This window comes from Natator depressus, chromosome 11, assembly GCF_965152275.1.
Source record: "Natator depressus isolate rNatDep1 chromosome 11, rNatDep2.hap1, whole genome shotgun sequence".
Classification (NCBI taxonomy): Eukaryota; Metazoa; Chordata; order Testudines; family Cheloniidae; genus Natator; species Natator depressus.
The window spans coordinates 12096157-12123070 of NC_134244.1; the positions used below are offsets into that span (position 1 = coordinate 12096157).

General features: G+C 43.4%; 1 protein-coding gene across 6 annotated transcripts in view; it reads left to right on the top strand.

Moving 5' to 3' along the window:
* The window catches only part of KALRN (kalirin RhoGEF kinase), a 766757-nt gene that overhangs the window by 241736 nt on the left and 498107 nt on the right, over window positions 1-26914 (top strand). For all 6 annotated transcript variants that reach the window (XM_074967163.1, XM_074967166.1, XM_074967164.1 and 3 more), the window contains exon 3: window positions 12183-12297. In XM_074967163.1, the coding sequence (XP_074823264.1) occupies window positions 12183-12297 (115 nt within the window). The remainder of the gene's footprint in view (window positions 1-12182; window positions 12298-26914) is intronic.

Genomic DNA, 26914 nt, shown 5'->3' on the forward strand with positions numbered 1-26914 from the left:
TTGGGTCAGAGTAACAACAAGAAGAAGACTAAAATAACTGCAAAAACCCCAAATTGTTTGCATAGCAAGAGAATCCTTATATACAAGCTACATCTGGTGCCTCCAGCCCTGCTCTTGTTGCAAAGTGGCTACCAACTGACCAGTCTTTTGACTTCTGTAACACACTTTTCTAGACCTTACAGATACAGTAGCCACACACATACTCAGTGCTGAAAGCTCTCTGTAGCTCAGTAAACATCCCTGCTTCTTGATGAGGACAATGGTGTTTGTCCTGGTGGAGGAATCAAGGGTGGGTTGTTTCTGTCCCAAGAGGGTTCCTTCAGGAAGCTCTGCACACTCAGCCACAGAGACACTTTGACAGGTTTTCCAATTGCTTGATCTAGTGCCTAGTGGTGGCAGTGTCATCCTATATCCACTCCTTGTTCCTGAAGCACTTCTAGTAGATTCCAGGTTTCAGACATCCACCCTAAGGGAAATGCACTAAGACACATCACTGGAGCAACTTTTCATTCATATTTAAACCAAGCCTTACTTATTAATATTGTCAGGGCTGGGGAGAGGCTGGTCCCAGAGTGTGAGGACCCAAGGAGGTGACTTGTTTTTAAATTGAGACAATCCTATAGATTGCAGCCGCAGGTTTTAGTGAGGTTGTTGATTTTTCCAGGTGATATTTGTTTCCTTTGCTGTCTCTTAGTGGGATTTTTGACCTCTGAAAAGATGTTCCCTGCATGAAATTCATGCAAGCAGAAATATGGCATTTTCCCAAGTGCCAAGGCACAAAACTGAACATGCGGTTAGTGCCACACCTCTAGACTGGTGGGCTTCAGCCATATAAGACATCTTCCTCATACAGGGAGGTATGAAAACTGGCCATGATTGCCGACTATGGGAAGCAAAGCTTTGAGACTATCTTTTAAAAATATTTATCCTGAAATTTGTAAATTATAAGGAAACTCATTTTCATAGCATTTGTAGAGTTGCTCCAGCCAAGGCCCTGCCAGTTCAGTGCCAGTCAGTTCCCATACAGTAGTGTGGTAGGCAAGGAAGTAAAAAGTGTAGCCGTAAACATTCAGCTTTGTGAACAGTGAAAGCACCTGAAACCAGTACATAACTCCAACATGGATCCAACTCATTGGGTGTTTTGTTTATTTGCAAAATCCCCTACTTGGCTGTAATTGGGCCTCGTTTACATGCCATGGGTGTGTAAAATCCATTCAGCCAGTCAAATTAAAATCAATTGAATACACTGTTAATCTTCACTGATTAACATCAGAAGCTAGGGTTCGTGATGGTTATTTGTGTTGATATCAAATCAGAGAGGCAGATTGAGCAAAGGCAAGTGATCAAATTGGAGTTGGCTGCTGTACAACTGTGGCTGCCTGACTTTCTTCACCTTTCCTGGGATGATATGGGGGAGATTTTTCTGCAGAGGGGTAACTGACAGGGGTTTTTAAAATTTAGTTAGATTTAAATAAGTGCATGTAAAAGACTGCTTATCTCAGGCCTGGCCACCAATTACAATTACACTACAAAAATGATTACCAAGGCAGAGCATATTGCCCCACAATTCCTCCACATACAAACACAGGCACCAGTCAACAAAAACACATTACAACTCAAATCAAAATCTCCTCATCCCTCATATTCCCATAAGAAACCCTATCCCCAACCACCACCCCAAATGCCAACTCATACAGATGGGTTTTGCAGCATGCCTGGAAAGTCAACTCAGTCAGGCTGTTTCAGGCGAGGAATGGGAATGGAATTCGAAGTTGAGGAGCTCTCACACACAATGCTCTGTCAGCAGCTGCCTTTCGGATGTACTGTACCATAGAGTCATAGACTCTAATGCCAGAAGGGACCATTGTGGTCATGTAGTGTGACCTTCTGTATAGCACAGGCCATAGGACTTCTCCAAAATAATTCCTATAGCATATATTTTAGAAAAACATACAATCTTGATCTAATGATGGAGAATTTACCATGGCCCTTGGTAAGTTGTTCCAATGGTTAAAAATATAAGCCATATTTGCAGTCTGAATTTGACTAGCTTCAACTTCCAGTCATTGGATTGTGTTATACCTTTGTCTGCTAGATTGAAGAGACCATTATTAAATGTGTGTTCCTCATGCAGGTACTTACAGACTGTAATCAAGTCATCCCTTAGCCTGCTCTGTGTTAAGCTAAATAGATTGAGCGCCTTGAGTCTATCACTATTACGCTTGTTTTCTAATCCTTTAATCATTCTTGTGGCTCTTCTCTGAACCCTCTCCAGTTTATCATCTTTCTTGAATTGTGGGCACAGTATTCCAGCAGCGGTTCTACGAGTGCCAAATATAGAAATAAAATAACCCCTCTATTCCTATTCGAGAGACCTCTGTTTATGCCTCCTTTGATCACATTAGCTTTTTTGGTCACAGTGTCACACTGGGAGCTCCAGGTGTGAACATAGAGCCTCATTCTTCACTGCCTCATACTTCTGAGGGTACATCTATACTGTGATGTAAAAAAAACAAAAAAACCCAAAACATGTGGCATGCAGTCTCAGTTTCCAGTTCAGCTGACTTGGGCTTGCGGGGCTTGGGCTGTCGGTCTAAAAATTGCAATGTAGACATTCGGGCTCAGGCTGGAACTCAGGCTCTCAGACTCAGCTGAGCCAGGGAAAGGAAAGGAACATTACTTTCTTTGAGACTCTGGATATACATGGATTTAAATTATGCTTCCCTAAAAAGTTTGTTGATTGCAGTTAGGACTCCTCAGCATATTGTTCCTCATAATATAGAGGTCTGTGAACTAAACTGAGCTCATTCTGTCTCCTGGTTCAGCACAGTTCTTCCTTATCATTCAACTGTCACTAAAAACTGGAGCTAAAATCCCTTTTGAGTAGCATTTCATTTTCTTTGGAAAGTTGCTTATGGTGCTAACTCTGCATGTGTCATGGAGATTTATGTTTGAGATTTAAGATAGTCTGGTGAGGCAATATATTCTTTGAACTAAGGTAGACATGGGAATCGAGGCCAGGACTCCTGTGTTTTAATCCTACCTAAGGCCACAAGGCAATTCAGTGGCAAAGAAAAGTCACGTAGTGCCACTGTGGAACCCTTATTCACACTGACAAGTGCATATTCATGCACGTAGTCTCACTGAACTCCCATTTGTCAGGAATGTGTGGGACAGCAACACGGGCCATTTTTGTCTACCATTCCACATTCTGGAGTACAAAAGGGAAAGCAGGCAGAGCTTTTGAATAGAATGTAGTCAGTGGGAGAGTGAATAAGAACTGATATAGGTAGAGTGGAATGGTGCAAGGTCTTTGAATGTGAAGCATGATAGATGGAATCACAGCCCATCTTATACAGGGGCTGTTTATTAAAGAAAAGAGATACAAACAATAGTCACAACAAAGAAGCTTCCACACAACTTGAGTCCCTGTTTTGTCTCCCTTGTTTACCAGGGAACACACCATGTGCCAACGCTTGAATTGGGCTGGTGCATGCCTGTACATCATACTCTCTGAGTTGTCCACCATCTTACCTCACTTCTTTCCAGCCCTTGTTGTTACCTTTCGCTAGTCAGAGGCATTGATGGCAAAATTCAAAAGCTCTGGGACATGAAAGCCTCAACTCAGGAAGTTGGTTTGCCAGCAGCTGCCTGCAAGGGGAGCAAGAGGAGGGGCTGCCACCACAAGCCTTTTCCTGTGGGTGGGTGAACAATCGCAGGAGGAGCCAGCAGTGGAAGGTCCTTGGGAATGGCACCAAGGGGCTTCTGCTGCAGGGAAGAGTACCTGTTGTCTGCCTGCTGTCTGCAGCCAGGGAGGAGCAGCTAGTGAGGAAGAAAAACAGCCCAGGAAGGGAAGAAGACAGACCAGGATCAACACAACCCCCAGAGCTGCCAAGCTGAGAAGAGTCTACATTGGCGCAGGGAACCAAAGACCTGCCACACTTCCTAGCAGGAACCAGAGACTCCTAGCACATGGGACCTGAGGCAATTCACACATCCAGTAAGGGACTAGAAAGCTCCACTGTATCCTGTGACTTAATTGGAGACCCCCAGTGGTAGCATTTATGTGTTTTACTATCGCTATCCACCGAAGGTTTCTACCAGGAAGAGGTGCCTTAATTTGTTCTCTAAACTCTGTTGGCTGAAATTCACCCCATTCTATAATCTCTACATATTGAGGTGGTGACCATCTCAAATGAGGTGACATCTGCCCAACACTGTAGTATCTGAGCATGTTAGTGGACAGAGCTATTGTTCCCCAATTTGACCCTTGCCCTGCCCAAGACTCTATGTAATGCATAGAGACATCTAGTGGGTGAATTGTGCATTGCAGGTAAACATTTCATTACACGAGGAGCTTGAATTTGATGCAGAAGCACAGAGGAGAGATTACCTTAGGGGAGTGCCATGGTCACAGCTGCAGGAGTGGAAGCTGATTTCAGGAGCAGCGTTTGTGTAGCCTGGGAGGCGGTCAGGTGAGATATGGGGAAAGGTCAGAGGAGAGGAGGTTGCAGTTGCTGAAGCAGGTGATGACTAACTGATGAATGCAGTAGGAATGCAGAGGACAGGATTGGTATATGGTTAAATGTTTGTTGTCAGTTCGTTTTGTGCCCACACACCTTCCTTTCTACAAAGCACTAATAACCATGGAACATCTGATTGCCTCTGTAAATCAGTACAAACCTTGTAAAAACTTACCTTGGAAAATAATTTGAAAATATTAACCTTTTGTTTTAGTATTTAATAAATGTAGTTAACAAACTTAATGACATGTTTGATTACTTTAAACAAATCCTACATGGATCTAGGAAAAACCAGTGTGCACAGAAAACAACATTCAAGTGAAAATTGACTTGGGATGAGATTGTTCCTGTAGACGGATAATTTCTGTGCAGGGGCAGAGTGTCTGTAATATTTTTAACTGAGGCCAAGAAAGATTTTTAGCCACACATGGAACCACTAATGAGTTCACCCCAGAGCACTGAACTGGAACTTGGGGGATGCGGTTTCTAGTCCTGGCTATTCCACGATGGGTGACCTTCAGCAACCCACTTAACTTCCCTGTGCCTCACTTTCCCCAATAGAATGGGGCTAATGATACTTAGCTTCCTTTGTGAAGCACTCTGAGATCCCTGGACATAAAGTGCTATAGAAGAGCTAATTATTATTACTAATAGTTCCCATTGATTCCCCAAGTTCTAAAATGGAACAGGAATATATAGAGATTAGTTTTGGAAGAAATTCTAGAATAAAATTTGTTATGCAAACTCTTTGTCAAATAATTGTAAATAATACAAAAATTCATAAAAATCGTAACCTGTTTGTGGATAATTGGCAAACAGGAAAATGGTTACATTTGTGTGGTGCATTATATTTTCAATGAATATTTCGCCCTGTTACACAAATTGGGGTGCTGTATTTCTTACCATGCATAAGAAACATTTGTTTCCTAAACAGTTCTTTTTGGCTCAGCTTTCTCAAGGTTTACTACCTGCCTCCTAGCTCTTGCATGCTGTGGAAGTGAAAATAATTGGTTCAGAGTCATTTCATGTATCCTTCCATCATTTGAAAAAACTTCAACTAGGTCACCGCAGAATCTTTGCTTCTCCAAAGAGAATTGGCTCATTTTCTCCAACCTGTCCTTGTGACTTCAGATTGTGTGATCTAGTATTATCTGCTCTGTTCCCTGGAGGACAATTAGATGAACTATTAAAAGAGGACTTTCAAACTGACTCAAAGATAGGCCAGAAATGTACTTGACCTGTATTTCTGTTACTCTAGCTGAAGATCCTTATATTACTATGTTGGCTTTCTTTCATGGGGTCAGCTTTCCTTCCTGCCTGATACTTCAGTGATGACGTAATGGTTTTGTTGTTGTTATGGTGTGTGAAATAATCTCAATGAAGAGTGAATATGCTCAAATCTAGAGTTTTTGATTTTTTTATATGAAAGCTGAACTGGGCCTATATCACTCTACAATTCGGCCTGGGAAATATTAATTATGGCACATCCCTATGTTCGTGCTGAATGGTGCACAGCCACCTCATACCCGGGGGAGGCAGAATTCCGCCTAGAGCTTCCTGTTTGTTCCTGGGAAGCATGCCCATTGCTACACCCTTTCAGCGGCTGCAGCAAAGTCCCTTCTACATGCCCAGACTGCTTAGGAACTAGACTTGTTGTCCCTTTGTTGCTCAGGGGTTCAAGAGAAGGGAGGCTTTTTGTGCTTTCTTCTCCCCTTACATGTCCTTGGAAAGCCAGACACATTCTTCTTTGAGTGATTGCACATGTGCATTCCGTACTTGGTGTCAGTGTACACAGTGCATGGCCGTTGGAAACGTTTTCCCTCAGCGATACCCACCGGGCAGTTTGAGCTCCCCCTGCTGCTGTGCACCACTGCATGCAGGTATAAAGAGCAGAGTCACTTCTATCCCAGCTCATTTCCTTTTTACTGCCTGCGATGGTTGTTGGAACTCTGTTCAATGCCAGAACAGAATAATTCTCTCTCACCTTTGTAAATGGTGTGTGCGTGTAGTTAGTCTAGTCTTCAGGTTAGGATAGTTAATAAGTTTTTGTTGTGTTTAAAAAAAAGTTTTTCGGATTTGTTGTTTTCCCCATTTTGGGGAGTTTTCTATTCACAGTGCCAAGGTATGCTCCGGCTACTGGGCTTTGGGGAAGCACACATAAAGGACCAGCACCAGATTTGCAGGGAGATCAGGCCTGGGATGAAGAAGGATAGGGAGGCTAGGCTGAAATTTCTGCTAATGGAGGCAGTGCTCCGGCAACTGGTGGGGCCGTCATGGTTTGAATTGGTTTTGAGTGCTGCAGCATCAGTGAGAAGCATGCCTCTAGTTTTAGTGGAATCCTGGCACCATTCTCCTTCACCTGTACCAAATAAGAAATACAAAACTTCCATAGAGGCCCAAGCCAAAGGAAGGTCTCCATCCTGTAAGTCTGATAAGAGGAACTGGATCAGCCCCACCATGGTCAGAGGAAGGGGAATCTTTATTGTTGGACTCTGAGGTGGGATCTTACATCTCATAACCCCAAAGCAGGACCTGCCAGTTTCCTCAAAGATCCTCTCTTCTGACCTACTACTGTGACCTTAAATGGGACCTGCCGTGTTAATGTGGCCAGTACAGTGGGGCCCTGCCCTGTACCAGTGGTCGTTTTGGAACCCTTGAGGATTTCCTCCAGCTTCCAGATCTTCCCCACACTGTTATATTCAGTGCCCTAGTCTAGAAGGGTAGAGTTTGTGTACCAAGTGGCTCTGTGCCCAGAATCCAGTACTGGGTCTTGTACCAAATATCAGGAAGATGTTCCAGAACCAGAGCAACAGCCAGTAGAAGGAATTATACCCCCTTCAATCTTGGCATCCTCTTCATCCTCTACAGATCAGGCCACTTTGTCCAGGACAACTTCACCCCCCCCCCCCCCCGATAATTTTAAAGTTTATCAGGAGTTGTTAAAGAGAGTGGCTGGGCATACAGATGGAGGTGGTCATGGAGTCCTCACATCACCTGATAGACATTTTATTATCTGTGCATCTGTGACAGGGTGGACTAGGCCCTGAGGCCCCGTGCTGGAGGCCTTGTGGCCTGCCACACCATGCCCCAGAAAAGGGAAGTAGAGAGGTCCTCCATGCTGCCTAGAGCAGCTGTGTGGGAAGCAGCCAATCAGGGCCCAGCAGGCTAGTATAAGAAGAGCTGCAGGGCTAGACTGAGATGAGTTCTTTGCTAGAGCTGGTGTAGAATGGCTAGTGATCTGGGCTGGCTGCTGGGACTCCACCAGGACAAGGCCCCGAGGTAAGGGTGAAGAATGTGCGGGAGCCATGGGGAAGTGGTCCAAGGAATTATAGCAGCAATGCAGTTTATTTAAAGGGACATTGTGGACAACTGCTATCTATAGGGTCCCTGGGGTGGGACCTGGAGTAGAGGGTGGGCCTGGGTCCCCGCCCCAGCAGTCACTGGGAAAGTGGCCTGGACTTTGAGGCACTCCAGAAGGGTGACTGAACTGTAGTGGCCCAGCTGAGGAGCTGGGGCCAGAAAGATCCTGAGAGAATGAAGACATTGCCTCCAGGGAAGGTGCCCTGGGGCACTGCTCTAGTCCAGAGCAGGGACAAACAGAGACATTACAGAGGGCACTGGGAAAAGCCCCTGTTGGACTTGTACCCCGAAAGGGGTTTGCTTGTCTTTTATCTCACAGACAGACTGTGTATGACTTGGGCTGAGTCAGTGAAGACCCACCACAAAGAGAGAGAGAGTGAAGGCACACACACATGCACTCAGCCAGGGAGCGCTTGCAAGAGGTGAGTGCAACCCCGTTACAGGGTTCCTCCAGGCTACCTTTGCTAGTTAATGATGCAATACTAGAGCCTATAAAGGCTTCATGGCAGATTCCATCCTCTTTTTGCCTCCCACCTCTAAAGGGGAAGAAAGAAAGTACTATGTATCCTTCCAAGGTTTTGAGTACCTTTATATTCCCTCTCACCTCTGGGCTCATTTGTCATCACAGCAGCTAATGAGAGAGCAAGAGAGGCACCAGGCTGCCACCCCCAAATCACAAGATGCTAAAAAGCTAGACTTATTTGTCAGAAAGATTTATTTGACAGGCCATTTGCAGCTGCATATCGCTAACCAATGGGCTTTGTTGGGGTGACATGATTTTAATTTGTGAGGCTCCATGGAAAAGTTCAGAGAGCTGCTTCTACAAAATGCTAGGCAGGAGTTCTCCTCCCTGGTCTATGAGGGCAGAGAACTTCACTGTAGGCATGAGAACGTCACTGTAGGCAGGGCTGGATGCTGCAGACTTGGCCTCTAGAATTATGACTTCTGCAGTTGCCATGAGTAGATCATCCTGGTTGCAGTCTTCTGATCTTCCCCATTAAGTCCAGAATAGAATCCAGGACTTGCCGTTTAAGGGTTCTTTTCTATTCTTGGACCAGGTGGACAGCAAGCTCCATGAACTTAAGGATGCTAGAGTCACCTTAAAGGCCCTACGTCTATACGCACCTGCCCCAGTCAGGAAGCACTATAGGGCCCAGCAGTTGCACCAATATGCTGCTCCTCCTTCTCAACTGGACCTGTCAAAAAAGAGGCTCAGGGGTTATAGGCATAGGCCTCACCCTCCTGCTGCTTTGGCTCCAGCTCCGGGCCCTTCAGGACACCTGGGAAGTGCAAAGCAGTCACTTTGATGGGCTGATCAAGGTCTACTTACCAGCCTCCATCTCTCCACACCCAGACTCCTTCATCTCCTCAAACTGTCTATCCCACTTCCACAGTGCTTAGTCCTGAATTTCTTCTGACCAGTGGGTCTTGAGCATTGTGGAAATGGAATACTCTCCAGTTTGCTTTTACCCTTTGCTCCCATTCTCTCTGCCTGTCCCTCTTCAGGGACCACTCTTACAAGAAACTTCTTATCCATGCAATTCAATCACTTTTTCGTTTGGGAGCCATAGAGCAATGGTTCTCAACCAGGGGTATGCAGAAGTCTTCCAGGGGGTACATGAACTCCTCTAGATATTTGCCTAGTTTTACAACAGGCTACATGAAATGCACTAGTCAAGTCAGTACAAACTAAAATTTCATACAGGCAGTAACTTGTTTATACAGGTCTATATACTGAAATGTAAGTACAATATTTATATTCCAAACATATTATTTGATAATTATATGGTAAAAATGAGAAAGTAAGCAATTTTTCAGTAATAGTGTGCTGTTACATTTTTGTGTATTTGTCTGATTTTGTAAGCAAGTAGCTCTTAAGTGAGGTGAAACTTGGGGTATGCAAGACAGATCAGACTCCTGAAAGGGGTACAGTAGTCTGGAAAGGTTGAGTGTCACTGCCATAGAGGAGCTTCCATGCCGTCTCAGAGGGAAGAGGTTTTATTCCTGATATTTCCTAATCCCAAAAGCAAAAGAGGGTCTCAGTCCAATTTTAGACCTGTGTCAACTCAACACATTCATATGGTCACCTTAGCTTCTATTATCCCTTCCCTGGACCCTAGAGACTGGTATGCCACCCCCGACTTAAAAGATGCCTGTTTCCGTGTGGAAATCAATCAAGTTCACAGGAAGTACCTCAGATTTCTGGTAAGTGAAAATCCTTACCAGTTCACTATACTGACTGTTGTCCTGTCAGCAGCTCCCGGGGTCTTATAAAAGTCACGGCAATAGAGCCGCATTCCTCTGAAGCTCAGGAGTTCAGGTTTACTACTATCTGGATACCTGGCTGGTCAGGGGCTTGTCCAGACTGCAACTACAGAGCAGCATTGCCCTGATCTAGTCAACATTCACTGCTCTGCAACTGTTCATCAACAGAGGAAAAATCTCTCCTCTCCCCAGTCCAGAAGATAAAGTTTACAGGGACTGTATTGGATTTATCTCAAGTGAGGGCCTTTCTTCTGAACTCCAGGTTCCAGGCAATCCAATCAATTGTTATAGGTTTGAAGGCTCACCTGGTCACAACAGTACAAAACTATTTGAGGCTTCCAGTTCACATATCACCTGTGTGGTGTTTGAGGCTTCTGGGTCACATGGGTCACCCACATGGTTCAATACACCCAACTGCACCTCAGAATTCTGCAGGGCTGGCTGGCATCAGTCTCCTTGTCAAATTTCCATCAGTTAGACTCAATGGATAGAACCGCAGAGCCATGTGAAATGTGCCAGGTTGGCTCTGCACAGTTGTGGTAAGCCAACAACTGCCCCTTCAAATCCCAGGGGTTCACAGGGACTTAGGCTCATTGTATACGTCAGAGATTCATTCAAACCTGAAAGCTCTACATGAACCTTCTCTCATCTTCCCATATCCAGCTCTTCCCTCATACTATCCCTCTCCCCACAACAGAGTCCCTTAGAAATCTCTCTCTCCTGCTCAGAGGACCTATGGGCATTCCTCCTCAACCCCATCTCCTCCTATTGAAACCTTGTGTATGTGACCTTTGAAGAACAAGCAACAAATGGATACAATGAACCTGTTGTGGTTTTCATTGAAGTCCCCATTCACTTCCATGGAAGTGGGGCCCAGTGTTTATAGTATTAAGGCCTGATACTGCGAGGTCTGGAATGCTTTCAACTCCTATGGAAGCTAAAGGTGCTCAGCCCCTTGCAGGGAACAAGAGTGTATTTATTTCAGACCTGCTAGTGCACTGTCCTTGAATATTTCTTCCCCTCTTTCAGCCCGATGATCTAGTTCACAGAAATGTGTGAGTTCCCTTCTCAGAAGTGATTTTTCTAATAAAGGGACACTATTTCCTTTGGGAGAGATCAAAATTTTAACTAATATATTTTTATTTATCTGCAAGGTCCCTTCAACTCTTTATTATGTTTTAAACTGAAGCTTTGCTCTATTTTCCTGCTCAACATTAAAAACAAATGCAACAGTTCACAATTTCCTGAGACAAACTCTACAATAGCAAATGAAGAAAGAGCAAAATATTGAGTAAGGCAACGAGTTTCAGTTTCAAGCTGTCCAGACTTTATTAACAGAAGAGAATAAAAGATATTCCAACAGTTTGTATTAATCTCTAATGTGTATGATTCTGTGATTCAGGCTAGAGCAATAGCATTTTAATGACAATGTATTTTAAGAATTTCTGTGAGACATTTGGTACCAGACATTGGCAGTTCTCCTGGATTTTTTTTTCAAGGGGCAATGAAACTACATAAAATACCTCAAAATTCTCAGGCCAATTGTTAAATGCATCCTACATATGAGAAGCCCTAGGAGCCAGACACCAGATTTTAATTAAACTTTGAATTTGTAAGCAATTGCTAGATACATTAAAATGTCCTACTACATAAATTTTACTTAGGGACCAAAGAAGCAATGCAGATTGGGTAACACTGAAAAAGATTTCAGCTCTTCGGGTTTTGTCACGTTTAACTCTCGCTGATGATAGGATTTTGTTAGCAGTGGCTGGTTGTATTAACTGTTGTATTAGAAGCTTTGATGGGATTAAGTTAAGGTAAAAAGAAACATCAGTAAGAAGTTTTCTTGCATTTTTCCTTTCCTTGGCGCTCCAGCAAATGTGAGAATGTCTTGCTCAATTAAGTGAGCCTGAAATCTACAAATGAATAAGGGGTCTTGAACATACAGTAATTTAAGTTTATCAATTCAGTGCACATACTTTTTTTGACATGTGCTTCCTGCCTGATTTTCTAACAATCCTTTATTTTCTGCAGGTGGCCGTGATAAACGAGGTGGTCCCATCCTGACCTTTCCAGCACGCAGCAATCACGATAGAATAAGGCAGGAAGACCTTCGGAAACTTGTGACTTATTTGGCCAGTGTGCCAAGGTAAAGCTCAAAAGAAAACACTTCAAAGCTGGGGGTGGATGAGTGGGTGGGGGAATTTGTTCTTGGCAGTTGCTGATTTCCAAGTATTAACCTTTTAGTACTTGGAACGGGGAAACGTGTGTTCTAATTGCTTTCATCCAGTGAGATGTGATGCAAGAGCATTAGAGATGATGCTAGTAAAGCTGGGTCTTTAGCATCTTGCTTGCACTGAACTGATGACAACAGTTCCTGTTTCTGTCATTTCTTTAGGTTGTTCTAGAGGAATTAAAAGGGGGGAAAGTGCTTTGATTCAGCTGCTTGGAGGTTTGTGTCTGGAGTTCTCTTTAGCAGGCTTGAGGGAGCCATTGTCTGGCATCACTTTTTAATACCTTCATTGCCAGCTTCAGGAAAGCTGGTGCAGGAAGGTATAATTCCCTATGCAGGAAGGAAGGGATTCACTCAGTTCAGGGTAGGCAATATTTCTGTGTCAGTACATACTTGAGGTTTCTGCTGGGCAGTTTGCACTCCCAAGCTTTGCCTAATTTCCACCAACAGGATCTGCTGAGGGAAGGTACTGAACCTGCTGTCAATTCTCAAATATTGACTATGCCCTCTCTTTGGCCATCTCCCCCAATTTTTCAGGGTGTGCTAACTCCTTATATTCACTCCACCAGAATAGGAGAGTTTGCAGCCATTTAGTGTTTCTGCAGCCTTGTTCCTCGGTGAAGTTTCCAGGGTAGGCAGGCATAAACCCTGCACTGAATCTAGTCTTGTTTTGGTGTCTTGGCAGGTTACAAACCCAGATCTGCATATCTGGAGGAGGGTTTAGTTTACTTTCTCAGGATGCTGATTAAAATAAGAGTCCAAACTTCCCCCATCCCCAAAGATACAGGTACCTCTGAAGGTGGAAGCACATCTACTAGGAGTGATAACACTCTTGCCTCCCCCTGTCATTCGGAAATGAATACAGTCCCTCCCCAAAGGGCCTGATTCCCAGTCCTTTCTCCACCCCTGGCTTCTCCTAGCATAGATGCTCTGCTTCACTATCCTTTTTCCAAAGTAAAAAGTCCTGTGTGGGTTATCTGGCCCTCCTTCTAGGGCTCATCTGGGTGAAAGAAGCTACTTCTCTCCCACCGTGATTTGTCCCAACTCCAAGCTACCACTGACTGTCAGGGAACTACATTTACCAGTAATCCATCAACACTGAGGGGAGAGTCATGTTCCAGCCCATCTTGCGGTTGGCGCTCTGGCTTGGGCTATAAAACAGAGTTAGCATTCTGGGTTTTTCTCAGACCCCAAATTGCCACCCCTAGTACATTTCAGTGACTGTGTCACTTGTCCCACAGATTGTCTACAGAGGAACATTTTGGAACAGGTAACTGCTTCCCTTAGCAACCTTAAAGAGATGGTACCACCCATTTATAGGACTTACTCCTTACAAGTGCTAAAGCCATGCCCACATCCCTCAGAAAGGGTGGAAAACTTACTGCTCTCTTCACCCTATTCATCAGGCCTCCTCTAAAGTATGCCAGCTGGTAATAGTCTTATATGAGCCTTTACATCAGCCAGGGATTACTGAAGGGCAGGATGCTCTTGCCGCTCACCTCCCCCTGGAATGCCTTGACAAACCCATGGTCAGAGGAGGGTTGAGGGGGTTGGCCCAGAGCCATCATAGTCACTCTGTGCCAGCCAGGCATGCCACCTTTCTGAAAGCCAGGTTCTTGCTCACAGTATACAGTTTGCAGTAATATAAACACTGCAAAATAATGCTAGGAGGGAAGAGGTGTCATTTCCATGACCATCAAGAGATAAGGATATTTGAATAATACACAAAGATTTACACATTATTCCAATCAGTGCCCTAAGTTAAGAGAACACATTCCAAGCTCCAAGTACATAAGTGTTTGGGGATCTTTCTGAGATGACCAGTCAGGTGCAGATAGTTACAGGGGCAGACGTGTCTCTGTGTGCCACATATACTGCAGCATGTGATTTTAATTTCCTGCCTGGTGACAAAATTTCATATGGCATCTGGCAGGGTTGCTTTCGTTGTTGTTTTTTTTACTCGTCAAGCCTTTTATTTACACACTGCTTGATCTCTCTCCAGCCAGCTCAATTTGTGACCATATTGCATGGAAGATTATGGATATGCTAGGGGTTGAGAGGGCAGTAGGTCAACCAGTGCAAATAAATGTCAGATTGCTTTGCAATTGCCCTCCAGATATTGTAGTAATAAAACTGCTCTCTTAGATGTTATCATTTTTGCATGAGTCATAGCTATGAAGATATGGCATTGCCTCCTTTCCTCGAGATCAATGTTGCCAACAATTGCTCAGTTAAAATGGCCTTTTAGCATGCTTAGTCTTTATCTGTAGCTTTTCCCTTGTAGTTGTAGCAGAAGCACCCAAGATATGTGCCCTGGGTTTGCCCTCTTATACATGTAAATCAATAGAGCAGTATCTGGATGCTTGTTTAGGTTGCCTCTCTCTTGGTTGTGTCAGCTATATGCACTCTTTGAGGTTTGGTATTGCCTAGCTTGTTAACTAGGAATGAAGCAGCTGAAAAAGCTTCAGCTAGCACAAAATATAGCAGTCTGGCTGCTTAGCAACATGAATCAGTGTGAACACACTACTTAGCCCAGCTCTTCTCTGTGCTGGTGCCCTATTGAATAGAGTCCAATTCACGGTCTCTGTCCTGAACTTCAAAGCCCTCCCTGGAGTTGGCCATAGTTAGTTATAGAAGAGAGAGCCTCTGCATGTGCAATGTGACCTCTCTCACCATGAAACTGGTAACCAACAGGAGAAGGCTTCTGAAAGGAGAACAAAGAAGTTTTATAGAAGCTGGACCTAAATTATGAAACTCACTCCTGCAAGATTAGGAATAACCACGAGCTTCATCACATTCAAAGCTAAATGCAAATCTCATCCCTTCCTTTTGTCTTTCCCCCAATGATGTATGTAAATAGACATACACATATTCCACCCTGCTTCCTAAGTTATTTTTCCTATAGATTGTGAAGGGGGGGGGGGGAATGGGAGAGAACATTGTTTTTAAATACTTGGGCAGGGGTTTATGTACTGCGGTGATGGAGACTAAAAGCACCTAGATGGACAGGACTGCACAATCTATTCTAGTTTTAAATTGTATTGCAGTCTACTTCTTTCCTAATCTTTTATTACCAATGATTTTCACTAGGGATAGCCAGGAACCGCTCAAAGGTATTTATTTTTTGATGATTGTATCAAAATAACAGTTTGATTCCATATCATCAGCTCCCAGTCCATAGTCATTCATAGAGTATTTAATTTAACCCTGCTATAATTAACCAATGTGTCAATGACCTACCAAATTACATTAGTATGGATTCTGGACAGCCTGTCAGGAGAAGGAATTCTAATATTGCTATTGCTGAGGAGGTGGGGGCGTGTCAGCCTTGGTGGAAGAACTAGAAAATCTTCCTCAGCAAAAGGGACTATAATTAATCATACTGACATCAATCTAGCAATCCTGTCTTTATTCCCATCTCCTACAGCTCTTGAGAGAGAGATTAGCATCAATGTGGATGCTATCTGTCACTTAACCCTGGTTTCATATCTGAACGGAGAGGGCTGTGATGATATGTTACCATGATCTGTGTGCAGGGATAAGATCGGTGATGACATATGATGAGTTAGGGTGAAGGAAGTCTCTGCCCTAAGATAGCATTCCAAGTTTCTGATTCAGGTTTCTGTTGTTCCATTTGTTTTAATAGAATGAAAACTCATTAGATGTTTAACTGACAGTAGTATCTCTTGGAGATGTAGCTGAATAGAAAATACTACTGAATAGAATACTGAATAATACTGAATAGAAAATTAAACAGCTAAGGCCTGGTCCTGACCCCCTAAATCATTGAAGTACTTGAAGTCAATGGAGCTGCTGGCATGAGTAAAGACTATTTCATGGAGTAAAGGCTGCAGAACTGGGATCATAGTTTATGTCCAAAAATTATAAAATTCCAGTTAGAGATGCTTAGCATCTTAGTTTACATATGGGACTAAAAGGCACAATCCTAGGAGATGATGTGTTCACCTAAGGCAGGGGTGGTCAACCTGAGCCTGAGAAGGAGCCAGAATTTACCAATGTACATTGCCAGAGCCACAGTAATACGTCAGTAGCCCACCATCAACTCCCCCACCCTGCTCCCAGCACCTCTCACCCACTGGCAGCCCTGCTGATCTGTGCCTCCCGCTCCCTCCCTGCACCTCCTGATCAGGTGTTTCATGGCATGCAGGAGGCTCGGGGAGGAGGAGCAAGGGCACTGTAGGCTCAGGGGAGGGGGCGGGAAGGGGCGGAGTGGGGGCAGGGTCTGTGGCAGAGCCAGGGGTTGAGCAGTGAGCCATCCCCGGCACTTGGGAAAGTTGGTGCCTGTAGCTCCAGCCCCGGAGTTGGTGCCTATACAAGGAGCCGCATGTTAACTTCTGAAGAGTCGCATGTGGCTCCGGAGCCACAGGTTGGCCACCCCTGACCTAAGGCCTGATCCTGTAGTGTCAGTACAAGTTGGGGGAGGGGCAGGGAAGGAGAAGTAACAATGTGTTAGAAATGTGATGCCAGACTCTGACTTTCTTACTCATATTGAGTAGCACCTTATTTCTCAAGTAGTTCCATAGAAATCAGTAGGGCTATACATAGAGTAAGGTTTTACCTTTATTCACCGTGAGTATCTGCCCACTGTTAATCTGCTCCCATTAGTGCTAGCCTTTTCTACTTGTGTTTTCTTGATATGTGGGGCCAGATCTCAGCTGCTGGAAATCAGAGTAGCTTCCATGAACTCAATGGAGCTACTCTAATTTACACAAGCTGAGGATTTGGTCACAATGTCTTAAACTTGAGAAGCATGACCTTATCTCTGATGACAAGGGATTTAGGATCAGAGAAGTTCAGCTATGTTATTTTCCTATACTCCTTATATGGAGCGATTATTCTGATCTCACTTATATGGATTTTACTCTGGTGGAGCTCAATTGATTTCAGTGGTGGTAGTCTTGATTTACACGTATATAAATGAAATAATCAGCAGGCCAATCTTTGCTATTGCAGGCCCTTTAGAATCAAGAATTAAGTTTTGTATAGGCTGTAGGAGGATCAAAAAGGAGACAGCATATTATTAGCTTGAGCTTTCTGACTGCTCGCAGATCTCTGTATCTTGGCCTGATATGATGAAGGAAATATTCTTTCTCAACTACAGTTGGTCTTCCTGCTGAACACATTAACCTGTCTTGGAGCCAAAATCTGCAAACTTCTTTGGTCTCTGCAAAAGGGGAATCCTAAAACACCTTGGAGACCAGTATTTTAAAGAAGTCCATTTTTATTTGTCCCTCTTTAAAAACCTTATCAAATTTCCCCATTCTGGGGGACATCCAGGACTCCTAGCAGCAGACCAATGTTTTCAAAGGACAGGTCTATATGTTTGAAGAGCTTGTTGGAGATGCATTGATTCTAGTGTCTGTAAAATGTCTCAGAAAGGCAACTATTTAACTGCCTTTTAAAATTTATTTCAAGGTTTGGGGATTTTTTTTTAATAATTTAAAATATAATACATGGCCTGGCAAAATGTAGCAATGTGTTTCACAACTCTGGATTAATTTCAAGCTGTTCATTGATGACCTATGGCTGTGGTTCCCAAACTTGTTCTGCCGATCGTGGCTCCCAGTGGCCGTGTTTCGCTTCTCCACGCCAATGGGAGCTGCTGGAAGTGGCACGGGCCGAACTTGCGGACGCGGCGGGTAAACAAACTGGCCTGGCCCGCCCCGCCAGGGGCTTTCCCTGCACAAGCGGCAGAACAAGTTCAGGAACCACTGACCTATGGTAATGTGTATATTAGGTTTTCTGGCCAGGACTAGTGTGAAACTCATTTTGCTGATCGGGATTAAATGCTGCAATTCTATTTTCTGTTACATGATCCTTATACAAAAAAAGCTTTAGAGTTGTTTTTGGAGGCTTTTTAAAGATAACATTTTAAAAATAACACTGGGCCTTTAGTACTAATTTTAGTAACTAAATATCTGGTAAAAAGAAAAGGAGGACTTGTGGCACCTTAGAGACTAACCAATTTATTTGAGCATGAGCTTTCGTGAGCTACAGCTCACTGCATCCGATGAAGTGAGCTGTAGCTCACGAAAGCTCATGCTCAAATAAATTGGTTAGTCTCTAAGGTGCCACAAGTCCTCCTTTTCTTTTTGCGAATACAGACTAACACGGCTGTTACTCTGAAACCTATAAATATCTGGTGCCATATGTCAGGTAATTATTCTGCAGTGCACGTGCATAAAAAGAGCACATTTATAAATGAAGTGAAACTAATGAAGCTACTGGAGCTTTGGTATTTTCTTTAAATGTAGTTTGATTTTTTTTTAACTTGTATATATATTTCATATGCAGAAGGCTCATGGGGGGGGTGGATAATTGAGGGGACTGGTAATGGTTTAAAGAATCTTTTATTCTTCCTGGTAGCCCCTTCAGACCCAGCCTAGATTGGCACAGTTATTGTGATTTATTACCATCTAATGTCCATTTGGTGGTCTCTGTGAAATTAGTTGTTGGGCTCATTTCAGTTCCTAGGGTTCATGTACTAGGACACTGACCACATCATTTTGTGTTAAGTGGCACTTTGGTGGCAGTCTCAGTTAGAGGCCATTGACTCAAACTGCCATGGAGATTGAGCTTTCCACTTACCCCCTTACTAGATGTGAGCCCTCCAGAAGATGATCCCTCATCTCCTTCCAGCTATGAAGATGACCTTTTCAGAGCAGGATTGTGGCATGTTGGTGGAATTGTACAGGGGAAGCTTGTGTTGCCTCAATTGATACTGTACATAGAGAGCATACAGAAGGTCTCCAAGGCCGGGAATTTGGCACTTTTCATCAACACTAAAAGCTGATATGTTTTAAAAATACAGTAATTTATAAAGAGCTTCATCAGGGTTTTCAGTCATTTTCAGGGCACAGAAGCCTTCGAGAAAAGGAGTACTTGTGGCACCTTAGAGACTAACCAAAGCTTATGCTCAAATAAATTGGTTAGTCTCTAAGGTGCCACAAGTACTCCTTTTCTTTTGCGAATACAGACTAACACGGCTGTTACTCTGAAACAAGCCTTTGAGAGTTAGTCCAAACCTAATGGTGATGCAGGACATTTCACATCAATTTCAAGACCACTTCCAATTTTGACTATTGTTGTTACCTTGAACAATTTAGCGGCCTGATCCTATACGGTGCTGAATGCCTTCTGCAAAGTCCTGAATGTCCTCTTCTCCCAGTGACTTCAATGAGATTTGAGGGTGCAGAAGGCTTTGTAGAATTTGGTTCTAAATCTGTTTGTTGCTGAAGAGTCAGTTCTGCTTCAAGAAAAGGAGGACTTGTGGCACCTTAGAGACTAACAAATTTGGGTGCCACAAGTCCTCCTTTTCTTTTTGTGGATACAGACTAACACGGCTGCTACTCTAAGAGTTCTGCTTCAGCTTCCAGTTGGATTACAGTGCAAGTGTTTTCAGTTTGGTTTTGTAATGAATAACACAAATAGTATAATACAGTGCTTCATGTGTAATGTACTGTGAATTGCACACTTCAGCTAGCCTTTTCCTTCTAAGGACTGATAAATGGCATGATAACTTGGAGGCTGTGTGCAGCACTCTTTCCTAAGTGGTTAGAAAATGCATTGTATTTGCTCTAGCAGGAATTTCCCACATCCATTTGGTGGATGTGTTGTGTGGAATAAAAAAGGGGCAAATAAGGCTGAAATAACATTAAGATCAGACAAAGACAAGAAAACTGGTCTGTTTTATTTAATAATCTGTTAATCCTCAGAGTACATTTTTGTAAATGTCCGCAACATGTGATCAAGGAGTCCGAAAAAAACTTGGTTATTTCAAGAATTGATCCGTCATTTAAATCAGCTTTCTATGAGTACTAAGAAAATATTTTACCTATTCAGCCAGTGTAAAAGGTTTCTATTTTTGATCACAAATTATTGTTTACAACATTTTAGAAGACCTGGAGTTCTGCTGTTAGTTTCACCTATCTGATTTCCAAGCATTTCCATTTTATTACACATTAGTTTGTTCTTATTTGTCATTAGAGAATTGAGATTTTTTTGGGTCTATTGCCCTACTTCTCCAAACTGTCCATATATGACTCCATGTTTCCTACATGCTTTTCAACACGCTGGACAAAAGTCAACATCTAGTCAAATTTCGACCCTGAACCTGTAATCAGATCCATGTACACAGAGCCCTGCACCTGTGTGAATCCAGATCTTAAGTGTGGTAGTCTCAGAAAGCAGCTTGGTCAAAAATGTTGTCATGGAGTCCCACGTTTATTGTGTCTCAGTGATTTCCATAGCCATTTTTCTCATTTTATAAGGCAGATGTTTTTCTGCCAGACATGCATTATAAAGTCATACTGGGTTCTTTCTCACTTGTGCAACATCTCCAGCAATAAAGATTCTGGAGGCTAAATTTGGTGACACGTAGGGAACCCCTTATCTTCCAACTGGTGGCTCAGTTGTAAATGGATGTATAATTTGAAGACTGTGATGTTGCACTGCTGGCCCTGCAAGTGGAACTCAGTTAACAATAAGGATTCACAAGCCAGAAGAGAATTGAGTTCACTGTGCCTCTCTTCCCAGGGCTGAAAAGGAATTGAATCTTGTTTTATTCACTAATGTCAGTGGATGTGACTGTATACATCCAGGGAAAAATTCTCCTGAATAAGAAGGTAACCTTTTAATGTAGTCACTTTTCAGAGCAGAAAAGTGGGCACTATGACCTGGTCCTGATGTCTTTTGGTTTTATTGTTTTGCCCTTTTCTAGTCTCAGTTCTGCCCTGTAGTGTTCATGTCGTTACTGTGTGTGTGTGTGTGTGTGTGTGTTCAGGCTGTAGTTCCAGAGCGTACTGCTCTCTCACTTGCTAGGAGACAGGGTGGCAGCCAGCCAGAGTTCCATTTCATAAACAGATCTTCCCAACAAACAAAAGATGAAACTCAAATATGTCCCCATTAAGTACAGTGCATGGTCCTGCTCTGCTCAGCCACTGCATATGCTTTCCCCTTAGAGCCACAAATATGCCACTTCCCTTTAGCACAGAGGTGGGCAAACTTTTTGGTCCGAGGGCCACATCAGCGTTGCGAAACGGTATGGAGGGCTGGGTAGGGAAGGCTGTGCCTCCTCAAACAGCCTGTCCCCCTCCCACTTACTGCCCCCCTCAGAACCTCCGACCCATCCAACCCCCCCTGCTCCTTGTCCCCTGACTGCCCCCTCCTGGGACCCCCGCCCCTAACAACCTCTCTGGGACCCCACCCCCTATCCAATCCCCCCTGCTCCCTGTCCCCTGACAGGCCCCCCACCGGGACCCCTGACCCATCCAACCCCCCTTTGTCCCCTGACCGCCCCCTCCCGAGACCCCCGTCCCTAACTGCCCCCCTGGGACCCCACCCCTTATCCAACCCCCTCCCCGGGACCCCCGACCGCCCCCCGGGACCCCACCCTCTATCCAACCTCCCCGTCTCCTGACCACCGCCTCCCCCCGAACCTCCACCCCATCCAACTGCCCCCCAGGACCTCCTGCCCCTTATCCAACCCACCCCCTTCCCATGATGCTCAGAGCGGCAGGACTGGCTTATTGGAAAGCCTGGGAGGTAGGCGGGCGTAAGTCGCATGGCCTGTGCAGCTGCAGGGGAGGGGATATAGCGGGGGAGGGGCCGGGAGCTAGCCTCCCTGGCCGGGAGCTCAGGGGTGGGCAGGACGGTCCCACGGGCCGTAGTTTGCCCACCTCTGCTTTAGTATCATGGGGCTTCTCTCTCTATCCCCTCAGGGAAAAGGTTCAACCATTTTTTATTTCAATAATTTTATTTTTTTTTTAAATCCTTCATAGAAGGCACTGCTAAAAACCTGGCTCTCATCATAGCAGGAGCCTGATTCTCCCTTCTATAATACTTAAATAGTAAAATGTACAGATGAAAAGAGAGGGATAGTGACAGAAGTACCTTAAAATATTCGGGAAAACAAACATTGTACTGATAGATGGAACTATATAGTGAAGGGTCAATATATGTCGGGGCTCAGTTTTGCCCTGATTTGCAGGGGAGCAATTTGCAAATTGCACCCATGTAAGTGAAAATATACAAGTCCATTATATTGTTAATATAGGGCCTGGAATAAACCTCTTTAAGGTAGTAACTGAGATCTGATGCATATACCATGATTGGATTCCACTCTAGAGTCTCTCATCTAATATATCCTTGTGTATAGTATTTTGCTTTACAGCCACTTTCCAAAAGTTAGAGAGTGCACTGAACTATGTGCTTGCATATGCACTTGGCAATGAACAGTTTTGTGGTGTTTTTAAATATGGCTAGTCTCCGACTGTTCAGTAGTCTGTTGCTTTCTTGGGTTCTATGCAAAGCAGAAAAGTGAATTGCCTGATTTTTTTTCTACACCATCCTCCAATTCTTACTTTCTTTTCACGTTTTTTTAGTCCAGACGCTCCATTGGTGCAGCTCCATTGACGTAAATAGGGCTACTCCAGTTTCCTCCCTCTGTGAACCTGGCCATTTATGTGAATGTAGTATTGATGAATGATAGACTGAGAGCCTGGAAGGTGATGGCATCCATTCATCCATGGGGCAGGTACAGCCTGGGCACTGTCCGCACAAGCTTCTTTACTACCTCCAAGAACAGAGAAACGAAGAAAAGTTATCAGCCCCAGATAGGGGAGAGCAGAGGTCACTCTTAAAAAATGTGTTCTCATACTGTGTTCAGCCCCTTGATGCTTCTGTGACTGCTGTAAAATCAGTATAAACATATACTTCTAGGAGTGACATAAACTTTTAGGAGTGAGAGGATAATTCTGTTTCCATGTCTTTCTATTCCTTGGATTCTATCTTGAGCCTAACAAAAGATGCCAGTTAGTGTCAATTGTGCCAAGGGAGAATGGTCTTGTGGTTAAGGCACTGAACTGGCATTCAAGAAATCTGGGTTCACTTCTGGCTCTACCACTTCTGGCTCCTTTGTGATTGTGGGCATGTCCTTTAATATCTTTGTGCCTCAGTTCCCCATCTGTAAAATGGGGTTAAAATTACTTCCTGTCTCCTGCCTTTCATCTGTCGTCTCTGTTTAGCTCATATGCTCTTCAGAACAGAAATTCTCTTACCCTATGTTTCCACAGTGCCTTGCAAGATTGCGTCTCTACACAAAACCATCATACAAATAACTGATAGTAATAAATAGTGATGGGGGACTGAGATCACCAATTAAGTTCGCTTAGTTCTACATAACATCTTTCAGAGGGGTGCTGGGGGGGTAAAAACTAGTAGCCACTACTGATCTTGTCTAACTGGTGACCTAGAGTTGAACAGTCACCCTGGATTTCTAAAAGTATGAAGGAATCAACAAAATGACAATGTGAACTTTCTTTTCAACCATAGAGATGAGTGAATTGAAAAGTTGCTGAAAGTAGCAAATGTGTAGGAGTTTTTGTTTTAATTTTCTGCATGCGAAGCACATATTGACAGAGTTTTTCACATACCTTACCTGTAGCTGGTATTGTCTTCTCTTTGTTTGTAGGATGCATCGAGGCTTTCAGATGCACTTGTAAGACCATTTAATGCAGCTGCTATGACTGAATGAGACAGACACTGACAGTAAGTCATGGTCAGGACTGGAAGAGTAAAGGATCAGTTATAGCTTGAAGCATCTGGGAGGTCTCGGGAAGGGAGCCAAATATGATCATGCCCCATGAACTGTCTGACTTAGGGCTGCATGGCCTTGCTCTTTTTTTTCTTTTTTTTTAACCTCAGTTCAAGTACCTGATCCTTTGATTGGATCAGCATTTGCTCCTTTGTGCTAAATGCTTCTGCCGGTCAATTGTACTGACAGTTGCTGCTTGGAAGAAGGAAGTGATGTGTGTGGAGGGGGAGTGGGGGGGAGGGAAGAAAACAATAAATCAGATGTTAGTGTCATAGAAAACAAAAACTGTATATTTCCTGCTGTTATTGGCCAGTTTCAGCAGCAAGGGGGTCCAATGTCAATACAATTTAGCTAAGAAGTAGGCACCAGTACAAATTATAAGAATTATACAGAATTTCCATTTTCCCCTTCCTCAGTGGATCTTGAACAAGTGGTGTGAGAGTCTCTGCGGCATAATTTTCAGCACAGTCCTCTATACGCTTTCTCCCTAATAGTTTTGATTTAAAGAGGTTGCTTGTGTGCCTTGTGGATTTTTTTTTAACATTCAAATTTGTGGCTCCATAATATTTATAAAGATCCAGATATCAGCAATATGGAGGTTTCAGTAAAGCAGGCAAGATAATTGCCCAACGCCAGCGTGAACAGCATTTTAAATGAGCTAAAATTAGCAGGCATTAACCTTTGTGGGAATGGCACACTGGCAACTGGCAGTTTAAATGTGCAGTTCCCTTTTGAAGCCATGTCAGTGGCTGTCAGTAGAATTTACAGAATAATCAGTAAGTAACGTTATTCTAGCTAAAGTGTAGAAGCGATCTTACTCTGAGAATTTTATAGCAGCAGTAAAATTGTCTTGTAAATTTTGACAACGGACCAAGGCTGATGGTTTTTCATCCACTGTAAGCAATGTTATCATTGTTATTCCACACTGTCATCATTTGGAGTAAATTTGGCCTCCTTCTGCCTGGGTATGGATGACCCTAGGGGAAGTGGAACCAGGGTGGTTCTCTGTGGTTTGCATTGGGGGGGATCCACTGTGCAAGGGATGGCAAAATGTAGTGCCTAATCCCAAACCTGTTGAAGTCAATGGAAAAATGCCCGTTAACCTCAACAGGCATTGAATCAGGCTTTTATTGGGTGCCAGAGTACAGCAAGTATCTGTGGATGGTGCAGAGGCTCCATCAAAGTAGAGATCCTCGGCATAAGACAAGGCAGGAGTCACTGAAGTTAGTACAAACTTTAGGGTCCTTCTACCCCAGCACACAGCCTGACCACTCAGGCTGGGCTCTGGGGAGAGTATTTTTCCTTCACTGTATTGTAATCAGATTATATTACAATATAATAGCAATCAATCTCACACTAATGTAGCACAATTCTTATATAATATAAAATATGGGATGGGATTTTCAAGAGTACCTAGGGATTTGGATGCCAATTCCCATCAATTCCCATTGGAAATTGGTGTCCAGATGCATTAGGACAATTTTGCATATCCTACCTATGGTTTCTTCCCATTTTCCACATGCTGCTCTTAGTGAATTCAATGTGTAACATTTTCCTTGCATGCATGTGGAGCTCCTGGTAGTTTCTATAACTTTATACTCATCAAGAGCAAACGTAGCTGCATGGTGTGATGAGATGGCTACTTTTTTTTTTTTTTAAGAAACAGACAAAATAATCTAAACCAACATAAAATGTTAATGACCAAAATAACATTAGAATTTTCTTTAAAAAAAAAAAAAGTGTGAGGAAAATGTAACTTTAAACTGCTCCTTGCCCATTTAGTAGAGGCTGGCTCTCAAATATTTGCTACAGTATGTTTTTAAACTGTAAGTAAGAACAGGTTGGTTTCCCTGCATGAGCACATAGGGCTTTATCTCATGTATAATCTTGAGGAAAATCTTTTAATATCTTAGATTCTGGTGCGATACTTAACCAGAAAACCAAAGCTTCAGCAGGTCAGACAAAGAAGCTTCCCTTCCAAGATGGAATTGCACTCATCCTAATACCTAGATTTTAAAAAAAACTTTCTTTCGAAAACGAGAGCCAGTATAAAGTTGTTTTGCAGGGTGGGTGCAAAGGATACCTCAGCTTCACCATTCTGTCTGATTAAAATTGCTGAGTTAGCAGCTCACTCGTCTGCGTTGGGTCTGTAAGGTTATCTCCCGCTGGGCACAGAGAACAGTATGATACTCCGTCATTCTGGCAGTAGTAGTGGGCCACTCCTAACCAAATTCAGGATACTTTATTTCTTTCCTACACACAAGTGAAGTGATGTGTTCATGTGAAGTGGAGGTTCTTCTCTATTACCCACTCCCTGGTAGTATGAAGAGGAAGCTGACAGTCTCAAACATTTATATGATGATTGTGGCACTTGGTCTTTTAATAGAAGGATGAATTAAATTTTGGTTTTTTTTTTAAATTTATTATGTGAGCATCAGGCTTGCCAGATGCTTCTGCAGTTGATGCTGTCATTGAAGATCAAATAAATACTATGTTTTGAAATCTAATATGAACAAATTATCTGTTTGGAAAACCCTGCCCTTGGTGAAATTTAACCTGTCTTCCTTCCCCTTCTTCTAAACCAGTGTTAACTCTGAAAGCAGTCAAAGAATGTGTCCATGTAAGTAATATAAATCAATACCAAATCTGCAACCCTTTGACCTTTTCATGCATATTCATTGTCCATTCATGTTGATCTTGAATAGGAAACCAACACTAACGTTAACATGGCACAAGCAGATGCGTAGGGTCCTTCACAGCATTTTAAAATACATTTGGCCAAATTACCCCCAGAGAAATTCCATTGGATTCAGTGGACTTTAAACCAGGGCTGAATTCGGCCCATAATTGCCATATCCAAGACAAACAGTACAACTTCTCATAGTCAGATGTGCAGTAGATATTGTGGCAAGGCTGATA